At 40.1% G+C, this 12,106-nt stretch overlaps 2 protein-coding genes across 5 annotated transcripts; one reads left to right on the top strand and one right to left on the bottom strand.

Moving 5' to 3' along the window:
- The first annotated feature begins 713 nt into the window (after nucleotides 1-713).
- Nucleotides 714-7,798, top strand: aifm4 (apoptosis inducing factor mitochondria associated 4). 4 transcript variants are annotated; one of them, XM_076100103.1, is made up of 20 exons: nucleotides 714-1,124; nucleotides 1,721-1,811; nucleotides 1,940-2,049; nucleotides 2,204-2,307; nucleotides 2,482-2,591; nucleotides 3,226-3,270; nucleotides 3,374-3,455; nucleotides 3,606-3,718; nucleotides 3,843-3,929; nucleotides 4,012-4,103; nucleotides 4,284-4,414; nucleotides 4,567-4,682; nucleotides 4,780-4,851; nucleotides 5,142-5,205; nucleotides 5,292-5,368; nucleotides 5,590-5,707; nucleotides 5,863-5,961; nucleotides 6,066-6,141; nucleotides 6,226-6,358; nucleotides 6,998-7,798. In XM_076100103.1, the coding sequence occupies exons 2-19, from the start codon at nucleotides 1,782-1,784 to the stop codon at nucleotides 6,332-6,334; spliced, it is 1,635 nt and encodes a 544-aa protein (XP_075956218.1). In that variant the 5' UTR covers nucleotides 714-1,124; nucleotides 1,721-1,781; the 3' UTR covers nucleotides 6,335-6,358; nucleotides 6,998-7,798. The 4 variants fall into 4 exon arrangements, with proteins under 4 accessions (XP_075956218.1, XP_075956217.1, XP_075956219.1 ...); XM_076100102.1 differs by having other exon boundaries at nucleotides 718-1,124; nucleotides 6,226-6,330; XM_076100104.1 differs by lacking the exon at nucleotides 2,204-2,307 and having other exon boundaries at nucleotides 722-1,124; nucleotides 6,226-6,330.
- A 67-nt stretch (nucleotides 7,799-7,865) lies between these two features.
- LOC142959131 (arsenite methyltransferase) lies at nucleotides 7,866-11,197 on the bottom strand. Its single transcript, XM_076100319.1, has 10 exons — nucleotides 11,046-11,197; nucleotides 10,529-10,662; nucleotides 9,889-10,039; nucleotides 9,673-9,809; nucleotides 9,507-9,576; nucleotides 9,338-9,419; nucleotides 9,071-9,202; nucleotides 8,848-8,990; nucleotides 8,503-8,625; nucleotides 7,866-8,287 (listed from the first exon to the last, which is right to left on the bottom strand). The coding sequence occupies exons 1-10, from the start codon at nucleotides 11,094-11,096 to the stop codon at nucleotides 8,210-8,212; spliced, it is 1,101 nt and encodes a 366-aa protein (XP_075956434.1). The 5' UTR covers nucleotides 11,097-11,197; the 3' UTR covers nucleotides 7,866-8,209.
- Nucleotides 11,198-12,106: the final 909 nt, after the last annotated feature.

Genomic DNA, 12,106 nt, shown 5'->3' with positions numbered 1-12,106 from the left:
AGCACTTGAAGGCACCATGAATTACGTATTTCTGTAGAACAACCCCGGAAGTTATCTTCGCACTGGTTCGCTCGACAAATGGGACAATGGGATATTTCTATTGGATTTTGGATTATTGCAGAAAATAAACTCTGTAGCGAACACATGTCTATGATCCTCACACATTTTGTTCAGCAAAATATTCTTCACAAATTGACCCAAATGTTGTGATTTTTTAAGCATGAATGCTATCACTATGGAATGCTATGGAAGTAAAAAGCTAACGTTAGACTGTAAACGAAGTAAACCGTTCAAATGAGTGCGCGTACACCACGAGGCGGTCTCGTGTATTAACAATACATCAACAGATTCAGGACTCGTTCTTGTGCCACTCTTTCACGAACGTGGATTTATGGGAATAGTAGTTTATTTCAGAGAATAACGCATTAGATGAGTTACATTAGTAGTGTTTATTATTATAACTGGAGCTTGAAACATAATTCATATTTGACTTGTTTCATTCATTGTAAGTGGCCATGAATGATTGCTCTAATATTTGGTGACACAGCGCCACCACCAGGTTAAAGTTATTTTTAACAGCAGCCCGCCCCTCAGCTCACATTGTTCTGTCATTAGTACAATATAATGGGTCCACCAGAGTGAGCTGTATGATGGTGAAGATACAAATGGAAAGTTTTAAGGGCAATTATTGTTAAGTGGGTGAGTGACTGGGATACACATTTTAAGAAACTTCAACACATTTTTGTTTGAGAGGAAATAAAGCATAGCTTCAGGATACGGAATTTGTCCATGACAATAGTGAAACTAATCTTACACACGTGGTTGCTTTTCCTGTCTCTTGTTGTCGAGGATACAGCACATTTTTCCAAAGCAAGGCTAATCAATGCTCAATCATTTATGAATAGTGTATCGAATCCCTCCGTCACGGGGGGTTGTGGGAGGAGCGTGCATGTGGCACGTGATTCCGACTGGCTGTCTCGCGGGCGCTGGTGGTTCTCCTGCGGTCGCTCCTCCTAAACGACGCACGCTTGTTTCTTTGCGGATAATAACCTCACTGCGTGTGACCCGTTTGTATCGGCAGACGCGTCGTTTCTGACTGTTGATTTCGGCAGAAGAAAAACCAGGTGAGCGCAGCTACATGGAGGTTTTTACCTTTCAGTGATTAATGTCTGACATGATGAGGTGAGGCTTGTGTCAAAAGTAAAAAAAAACCGGTTCTGACAGTTTGCACTATACCGACCCAGGATGCTCATCCTGTCAGACGGGAATGGGTATTAGACCATTAACTCTCACTGTTAATGACCTAACACGTTTAGCAGTAGACGTGCAACCCCTATAGGGTGATTGGGATTAAAAGTAGAATAGATTTAAACTGTGTAGCTGGGTAAGGAATAGATACGAGTTTCAAAACAAGCTCCACGACCACAAAACATAGGCTTTTTAAGAATTTAAGCTTATTTGCAATAAGAAAATATACAGCAAACAGGCTCAACAACAGGGAAACAAATATTGTACAAAAACCCCAAAAGGAGTTTATCGTGCCACATGATGCTCATCCATGGAATTGATGTTATTGGTACAGAGCAGAAAAGAAAACAAAGATCGACGACATAACTAACCTTCAAAATAAACTACACTGAATAAAACTCCTCAGTTCCCTGGTTTTCATTATATATTATATATAATACATATATTATATGTATATCATCATGTCTTGCAGGAATGAATCGGTGCCAAGAACCAGGTCATGGTGAGGAGCAGGAGGAGGTGACTGGGATGGTATGTCAGGAGGCGGACCTGAAAGATGGACAGTAAGTCACAACTGGAAAAAAAGATCACTTTTTTTTTTTTTTTTTTGGCAGTGAAGTGCAACACTTTCATGACCTCCTGGGGCTTTTTCGTCACTATTTCTCTTCTTCCACCTTTTGTGTTTCCAAAGGATGAAGGAGGTGACCGTGGGGGACCAGAAGGTGTTGCTTGTTCGCACTCAGGGTCAGTACAGTGCTGTTGGAAGCCGGTGTTCTCATTACAACGCTCCTCTCATCAAAGGTAACCCTTCTCTATCTCTATATACCCATATCTGAAGTAATAACTTTATTTAGTGTTTTGCATTTGTTACAACCGGCTCGGGAGTCGCAACATATAGGAGGGACGCAACACCAAGTTAGGTTAAAAACAACCACAGCTGCCAGTTTATTTACAGGACACAAGTAAACTGTAGTGTGCAAATCCCACTGCAGACCAGGGTCTGGTGCCAGGCAGATGAGAGAGAGAGAGCGAAGGCGGAGCAAGGAGGCGCTTATATAGGTAAACCACATCCTCATCCAGGTGCCCTCAATCACTCGTTAGGGAGCTGCACCTAGAAGTCAAAAGACACAGGATACACACACACCCAAGCACAAACATTCACAGCAGGACATAGAACCATACGTAACACATTGAAGTTGAGAAGTATTAATTGCATGTTCTCTAATAAACCAGGAGTGCTGGTTGGTGACAGAGTGAGATGTCCCTTTCATGGTGCCTGCTTTAATGTCAGAACTGGAGATATCGAAGAGTATCCAGGTCTGGACTGTCTGCCTAGTTATAAGGTAACGCATGTCGGTAGAGATCGACATTAAATAGCAATTAAAACGCTTGTTTAACATGAATCAATCCAGGAGAGAGGTTCTTTCCAGCTTAAAATGTTGTCACATTGGATATCTACTTGAACATTACTTCCATGTAATTGGTACAAAAAGTACCACATTATGCAAACTATGCATCATGCAAACTCCACTTGAATGCTATCTTTTTAAACCAAAAAAAGTCATTGAGCAGGGAGAAGACGGCGAAGTTGCAAAATCCCCCCCTGCAGATGAGAGATCGGATTAAATGCCTTGATGGCAGCTAGTCCCACAGACATTATGTATTTTCCAAACAGAGTAATATTTTCTCAGCTGTTACCACAAACCTCATGCCTTCTGTCATTATGTATGCACATTAAGATTAAACTCCATGTTGAGCTCATGGTTTTTAATCAACATTTTGCAAGAAAAGTGTGAATTTAGACTTATCCCTAGTTCTCTTTATTTGCAGTTGTGTTACCAGATGTATTTATTGTTCAGAGTACTTTGTCACTCTTTTAAAAACATGTCTCTTTTTGTTGTTGAATAGATGCTGTTGTCAATATTTTGCCTGCTGCAGACAAATTAAAAAAAATTATATTTCTTTAATATTTCACAGGTAAAAGTTGAGGATGGCAAGGTGTATGTTTCCATCAACAAAAGTGTAAGTGATGGCCAGTTAAATAGTTCAAAAAAGATCACAATGTTTCCTTTTATTTTGTGTTAAAAGACACTATTTTAAACTGTCCCTTGTTTGTGTCCCTCAGTCTCTGAAGATGACGAAGCGTGTGAAGGAGATGTGCAGCAGGGCGCCAGACATCAAACACACTACTCTGCTGATAGGAGGAGGTAAGGACTAGATGTAATACATGATACATTAATGATAAATACACAAATAGGATTCGAAAAAAAGAGACTTGTGCTCAAGTAAATTTGGTGGTCTAGTGCTTCCATAAGCTCTGAAAAATTCCACATTGAATATGAGTTTTGTGATTTCAGGCCCTGCCTCGCTTGTTTGTGCTGAAACACTGCGGCAGAACTGCTACCAAGGTCGAATCCTCATGGTAACCAAAGACACCCTGCCTCCATTTGACAAGCCCAAACTGAGTAAGGTGAGAACTCGATCAGAGAGGAAAGGTTAACCGGTATTCACCCTGCATCGTTTGTCTTTTTGAGGAGGTAGATTCTTCTGTCGGTGTTCGGCGACAACCTGTATTCACGCATTGCCTCTTTCAGGCTTTGGACCTGGACAGCAGCAGCATTCTCCTCCGACCAAGTGACTTCTACCAGCAGCACGGGGTTGAAGTGTGGACACAGAAGGAGGTGAGAGGCAATTTATTTGCAGTGTCTCGAGGAGAACTGGTCCTCTTTTTGATCGTGTTAAGAAGTGTGTTTTGTGTTGCAGGTGGTGTCGGTCAACCCGGCCGATAAGGCGGTGAAGTTGTGTGACGGCTCTTTGCAGCGTTACGACCAGCTTCTTATCGCAACCGGCTGTAGGTTAGTGTCATCATCCTGTTTATCACATTTTCCACAAACAAGAGGACGTTTGTAGATTGTGTCGTCACACTCTGGTGTCATGAGACTTATTGAAGACAAAAAAGACAATGGAAACATTCACGAACAAATGTCCATGTGACGACGGCAGTGATGACGGTACATTCCTCATTTTGTTCACAGAGCGCGACCGCTCGACTGTCCTGGTTGGGACCTGAAGGGAGTGAAGTTGCTGCAGAGATATGAAGACGCCAAAGAGATTCACAGCTCCGGTCTGGGCCAAAAAGCTGTTGTGATCGGATCCTCCTTCATAGGTCACCAGGTTCAGTTTCTACATAACATGGCAGAATGAAACTAGGATTGTGCATGTAAAAAAACGTGACGGTGCAAGATAAAGCTGCTTCACCACACATGTGGTCACACCCAACATTGCAGACCGCTGAAGTGTTTCTCATTAACACAATAGGTATGGAGGTGGCCTCCTACTTGTCCAACAAAGCTGCCAGTGTGGCCGTGGTTGGCACTTCCGGATACCCGTACGAGCGGTCACTGGGGCCAGAGATCGGCAAAATGAGCATGCAAGTAAGAGGCAATGATGACGGTAGACTGTCGCCGTTATCGCTGAATGTTGATTTCATCAGATGGAACAAAAGTTTAAAACATGGTTTCTTCGTTTAAGATGTTGGAGGAAGAAAACGTAAAGTTTTACATGAATGACAGAGTCACTGAGATCCAAGGGGAGAACGGCAAGGTGACTCTACTTTTACTCCATTAGCGTTTGACTTTGTAACTAAGAACATTAACGATGGCTCTGTTACGTTCAAGTGTCCCAGTAAGCCGTGACAGCACGCACAGCAGCTCAAAGGAATCTAGGCATCAATAATATTACTATTACCTGTGTTTTTACTACTCTGACATGTAAAAATGTCCTCAGTAAAAAAGCCCATTGTCACAAAATCAGGAACTGTGCTGCTTCAAACCTATTGTGTACCTCCAGTGTGTATTTCACTGTAGATCCATAAATGAGTCTTCTTTTTCCAGGTGAAGCGGGTGGTGCTGAAGAGTGGTATCGTCCTGGAGGCCGATGTGGTGATTGCTGGAATTGGTATTTTTGTCATTATTATATTGCACAAGTCAAGTTTGGGACCGTTTTTAAACGTGCAGTTTCAACACAAAGATCTCTGTTTTTAGGTGTAATCCCCAATTCAGACTTCTTGTCAGGAAGCGAGTTGGAAGTGGATTCAAGGAAAGCCGTGGTTGTTGACAAGGTAACGTGCTAATTAACAAAGCCTTCATCCCTGTGATAATGACATAACTAATGAAGGATGAACGTGGCTTTACATGTTATGACTTAACTTTTTTTGGTTTAGGCCAAACATTAATATTTGTGTGTCCAGGTGATTGAAACGACTGGCTGTATAAATACACGGTGTCTTTGTGAGCCTAATGTTAAGGCTCCTGCTGTTAACGCCTTTATCTTTTCTAACAGTTCATGAGGACCAATGTACCGGATATCTTTAGTGCTGGAGATGTTTCCTCTTTCCCTCTGACCATTCGTGGAGACCAAAGGGTCAACGTGGGTCACTGGCAAATGTCACAAGCTCAAGGTAACTGATGGATTCAAAGAGCCAGTTGTGATGCGTGTTGCAGATGAGACTAAGTTCTGTTTCTGCATCACACATCTTTTATTTTAATCCGAAATGATTTGAAGCCTGGATTTAACCTTATCATGCATGTATCGTTTTGTGTCTTTAACCCTCAGGAAGAGTAGCTGCCTTAAACATGCTGAAGAAACCAACCAAATGTGAGTCTGTTCCTTTCTTCTGGACCGTGTTAGTTGGGAAGAGTATCCGATACACAGGTAGAGTATTTGTTGAGGATAGTATCACCCTTGTATTAGGATATTTAAACCCATAAAAATAACCTAACCGGGTCTCATTTCCCCCTTTCATTTCCTCATTCTAGGCTATGGGGAAGGATACACAGAAATCATATTCAAAGGCAAAGTGGAAGAAAGGAAGTTCCTGGCGTTTTACATCAAGTGAGCAGCTGTGGAATGACTCCCGATACAGCGGATTATGAGTGTCTGCTTTGTGCTGAAAGCCTTTCATTTGTCCTTTAACAGAGATAAGGTGGTGGTGGCGGCGGCCAGCCTGATGTTCGACCCAGCTGTGGCTCGTCTTGCAGAGCTGATGGCGACTGGCCAGATTATAACAAAGGCACAGGCTCAGTGAGTGTCATCCTGCTTTTACACAAACGTATGTGTTTATATCCTGTATGCACATGAAATGAGGATGAATTCTGCTGCTGTGTTATGTCATCAGGGAGGAAATGTCTTTCTTATTTTGGCCACTTGGGGGCAGCGGAAACCAGCTGTAAACAGGTCAACGTTTTAAGTTGATGGGGAGAACCTGTGAGCAAATATTGCTTATTTACTCATCCAGCAGATATGGAGCAACATTATCATTCATGTATCATTCCAATATTCACTCTCCTTTAAGCTCTGTTTTGCTATCCACCAACTATCTGCCTCTTTATCTGCTTAATGCTGCACTATGTTCACTATGTAAAACCAAAATAATCTGTAGTGCTTAAGTTGATAAGTCTCTGTGGGTTGTTGGGTACAAGTGACACCTTTTACTTTACACATAGTCATTTGATCCACTATTAATATGAAAATATTTATTATAGGAGCTAACTATTATACTGTAGCTCAGTTGGTACAGACATGACAGACTTGTGGGAAACCTTGATGCCATCACAGTCATGTAAACACTACACAGGGGTCTAAATCATCAGGTTACTTTATGTTCTATAGCGTCGTATCTGAAATCACAACTCATAACCTGCATACTGCTCTTTGCTAAATATGTGTTTTTTCACTTCCTCCTGTTCAGAGCTGAAGACTTGAGCTGGCTGCAGATGTGACCTGATGTATGAAAACACCTCTCAGTGACGAAGGATGGCGCCTTCATCTTTCTTCTTCCTCTCTTGTTGTAACTACAGATTCCACTAAAAGTGGGTCGTCCAAATGGTCACAGTCTGTGATTATTATTATTATTAGCCACCTAACATAAATATATACAAACAATGTTTAAACTCCAAGACTCCATAAACACTTAATTTAATAGTATTTTGTAGTATAGTTGTCTAACAATAATAATTAAGTAATAGTATTTTTCATACTATTTCATCCACTTAAAACTTCCTGAAAAAACACAAACCACTACAATTGACTTAGTTACAATATATTTATGAGTAACTTTTTTAGAATTTAAAATGCAACGGTCAGTTAAAATGTTGCGCTCAACAAATGCATTAATGAACAGGTTGATTATTAACTTTTTTACTTTTATCAATACCTCTGTTTAATAGAATCAATCATAAATGTTTATAGCAGAGATGTTAATGTTTCATCTTTATCATAAAACTTGAAATTTACATGAATATAAATGAAAGCACTTTGTGTAATCTTACCTTATGCTGGATGCTTTGTGGCGCATAACTTAAGCTCAGGTATTAAACAAATCTGATTGTTCATATCATACTTACTGTTGTCAGCTGCAGTATGAGTGTGTGTTCTGTCTGTTCTCAGTCTTTCCTTTAATTGTTTTTTACACTGACAATAAATCATTCATCAGTAGAGAAACTCTTTTCTGTTTTTAGATTTTCCAAGTTTCGTCCAGTTTGGAAAAAATAACCCCAATAAAAACTTAATAAAAAAAGTAGGAGCTCTTTCATGGTGCACAATGACAGCTTAATCAGTCAAGAACAATGGCAAGATGCTTTTATTGTCATTTGTACACAGAACCGTTTACTTGTTCATATTACTTTGACGTTTCTCAAGTAGGTCGAAGCATCAAAAGTTAAAACAATTACTACAAAATGTTTTTAGTATTTGGAGACTTTTTATTTTATAACTGACAGCATTATTTTGTAAAACAAGTAAACCTTGACAAATTTACAGTATAACAAGACGTAGGTGACAAGCACATAACATGATTAGTCTCTAATGTTATAGACTTATAAAATCAACTAATTCTGTGTTACGATCTTATTTCAGTTCTACTAAATCTGCAGAACAATCTCCTCAGTATTCAGCTACATCTTTATTTGCTTGTTTTGGAGCACTGCTTCACTGAGGATCCCAGTTTGTCAGCCAGCAGAAATGGGTTGAGGTGGCAGTACTGAGGAACAAATTAAGAAAATCCATGGTTACTTCTACACGAGACAGAAAGAAATTGTTGCTGTGAATTGTGCTTCTTATTGTAAAACGTCAATATAGGCAACATTCTTGCATGCAAAACACGGGTCAACTTTATTCCATTTCTGAATACAGTCAGTATCTGTTTTTTTTTTAATGAAAGCATTTCAGCTAAGGTAAACCCAAAACATCAGCTACCTGTGGTGTTGACTCTGAGTCGGACTCCGGTTGATCCGAGACCTGGATTTTGAAATCCGGGGACAAACGAGATCTCTGGAGGATTGCTGCCATCTCTCCATTCACCGCCACTGCCACGTCTTTCTGCATAGCACAAAAGAAAACAGTGATATAATCTTTCCAAAAACACAACAAATTATATTTAAGTAAGAATATGCAGCATTTCTTTTGATTGAAAAAGATATACAGACCTACATCTTACTTACATTATACATTACTGGATCAATAAGCCACAGGTTAGTAAATAACCTGTGTGAACATTGATAAAGATATTTTAATATCGGCCTGATTGGCCTTTTATTATACCTTGAAACAGTGGGAGGAATCAAAGTCTAGCTGATCTGGGAAATCTGCCACAGTTCCTTTATAGGTCACGGTCGCCTCAGACACGACTGGACTTTTGGGCAGCTTAAAGAGCCGGTAAGTGCCCGAAGCAAAGCTGACATCCCCTGGAAAAAAACAAAGAACTGGCTCAATTGTAAAGTGATAATAATCTGTTCTTGTAATCTAAATGTTGCCTTCATGTTACCTGCTTTTGCTTTGAGCTCACTGTTGGAGATCACAATGTGGCTGGCTGAAACGAGATGTGGAGTGTTGAAACCTACGCCGTGTGCCAACGAAATGAGATCCTGCCAAAACAGAGAACCACCCATTCCTTCACCTGGACCAGAAATCAAAGGACGGACACACACACACACACACACACACACACACACAGAGGGTATTGTCTGTCAGCGGTGCACCGATTCTGCTCTTTTACAATGTCTTTTAGATGATAATGTAAAGATATTATTACCCCACAGGACTGGATCTTCCTTCATGTGATCAGGAACGACTTTGCTGGCATACATGTCACTAAAGTACAGCTCACCTCCCTCCTGTGTAAAATGAGATAAACAGAGAGTTCCCTTCACATCTTCCTTTTTAACACATTAACGCAGCTGGTAGAAATTCTCCAGACTAACCTTCAGGATGTTGTAAGCTTGCTGTAGCACTGCTCTTTTATCAGGACACAAACAGATCACACAGTTGGATCTGGATACATTAGAGGGAAAAACAGTGTTTATCGATTAATCGAAGCTGTTTTATTGTAACGGATAATGTAGAATCACATCCATGTTTTAAACCTACAACACAACATCCACTGAGTCACTCTGCATGCCAGCTTCACCGAGCTTCTCCATGTACCCCTGGACAAACGTGATGTTGGGCTTCTCATAGCCAAACTTCTTCTGATGATACTCAATGTACTGACGGGATGCTGCGATCTAAAGAAATGCGAGTTTGATTAGTAGAAAGCACAGAAATCTAGCCTCAAAGGTTGTGTGAACATGTATGCGTCATCACCAGCTCCTCCGTCATATCGATCCCTGTCACATGTCCGCTCGGCCCAACCAGTTTACTGAAGGCATAACAGTCTCTGCCAGAGCCGCTGCCGAGGTCCAGGACTCTGCAGCCCTCAAGCTTCGCCGGGAAGGGAAGGCCGCAGCCGAAGAATCTGGAGAAAAGAGTCGTTAACGACAACAGTGCATAACAACAAAAATCACGGTGCAGTGATGAGAAATACAGAGAGATGGCTGTGTGCTCTAAAGGACGACAACAGACTAGTAAAGACCAGGACGGAAGCCAGTTCCTCTGCTCGATGACATTTTAAATCACTGTTGTTCACAAAGTCTTTTTTAGCAGTATGTGTATACTTTCTAATGTGTTTACAGAGAGGTCCAATTTTTTTTCCTGACCTATCGATGGCTGCGTGTATGTGTTTGATTTGTACGAGCCCTGTCTGAGTCTTGTGCTCTTTTCATTGCCGAGTAATCAAGTAGTACTGCTACAAAACAGTCCATTCCTGTTGTTCCTCTCATACCAATGACACCACAGGATGGCATGTGTGACAAATTATGCGTGGGAAATATGCAAAAAAAAAATCAGTTATTTCTTAAATTAAGAGGATGTAAAAGTAAAGGTGGGATAAGAGTGCGCAGCTTACTTTTTGGTTACCTCTGGGTGAACCAGGATCAGTGCATCCCTGACACTCTTTGGCAGTGGGCAGCAAGGCAGACTGCAGGAGGCAGCACTCGTTTGCAGATCACAAGAGGACTCCAGTCGGCTGCCATAGTACTTCTGCACACATAATAGTCAATATATGGTTAACAACTGTCTCTGCACATGCTTTTCCATTCAACTACAAGGTCTCACATGGAAACGAGTGTTACAAAAACCACATCCTCACGACCATTGCATGCCTTCCACATTGTAATCCCTACATTTGAAAGAGATTGTATATCAAAATAAAAGAATGCCCATGAATAATGAATAAATGAGAAAAAAAGTTGTTCCTCTTCTACATCGTATATGCATTTGTTGTGATTGAAGAATCTGTATTTTCAACTTCAGGAAAATATTCAGTGAGGTATTGAAACTCGGCTGTGCACTATTATGCAATGTCAACTGTTCTTGCAGAAAAACTGAACTCTGAACTAAAGACAAATCTGAAGTGGGCCTACCTTCACATATTCCCGCACGTCGTCACAAGACGCCATTACGTCGGACATCATTACAAAAACATGAAAAAGTGTCTGAGACGATGGGGAAAGCAATTGTTTTGTTGCGTATATGTATAAAACACTGGGTTTATAATTTACATGCGTTAAGACCTCCCCCCCTCTCCAATGATCAGCGGACCTTGCCTTTCCTTTCCGGGCCATTTTATTTTTCACAATAAAAGCATACAAGGATTGAAATTTATACAATAAAAATAGATAAACAAAACACATAGGTTAAATGAAATGTGTAGTCTTCAGTTAAATATAGCTTGGTGGAAAAAAGTAAATACTTCAGTAGCAAAGTGTAAGTATATAATCTATTAATTACTTTGATGACTGTAAAAGTCTAAAACAAAATAATCACATTAGTTATTGCTTTTCAAACCAATGTCACAGTTCACCTTTCATTGTAACACTTCTGTAGTTTAACAGCACACTCAAATATAAGCCAAAGCAAAGCTAAGCATTTTCTGTAGGCCTACTGGTCTCAAAACTCAATATCGAACCAACATTGTGTTAAAATAATTCATGGATCTACAGGGTTTGCTTTTTTTTTCTTTTATTGCAGCAGATACAAAAACATAATCACACAATGTTTGAGATATTTATAGTTTTAGATGAATGACACATTTCAATTTATCTAAGGGATGATCAGACAATCTGACTTAACCTGAGCTACTAAAAGCTTGAAATTTGTTTCACAAACAATTAAGAATAATAATTTTTAAAGACTTTGCTAGAATACTAAAATATTATACTACTATAATACTAGAATTACAGCATGGGTGCTGTCATCTAATTTCATGTTTCAGCTCAACAGCGCTGAGGGAAAAGAAAAAATTGATACACTTACATTGGGAAAGACAAAAATATTGCTATACATATATACTTGTTAAGAGATGTTGTAGGTAGGCCTATACACATCTGTATACAGCAAGGACATTAACATCTGAACATGTCTAGGGTACACCAGTACATAATCTAAAAAAGACCATTAAGGCTAAACAAAGGTTTATAATGTG

This window comes from Anarhichas minor, unplaced genomic scaffold (genome assembly GCF_050575085.1).
Source record: "Anarhichas minor isolate MPS153535 unplaced genomic scaffold, ASM5057508v1 ptg000026l, whole genome shotgun sequence".
Taxonomy (NCBI): Eukaryota; Metazoa; Chordata; class Actinopteri; order Perciformes; family Anarhichadidae; genus Anarhichas; species Anarhichas minor.
Note: the sequence above shows the minus strand (reverse complement) of the source record. Positions and strands in the feature narration are given on the sequence as shown.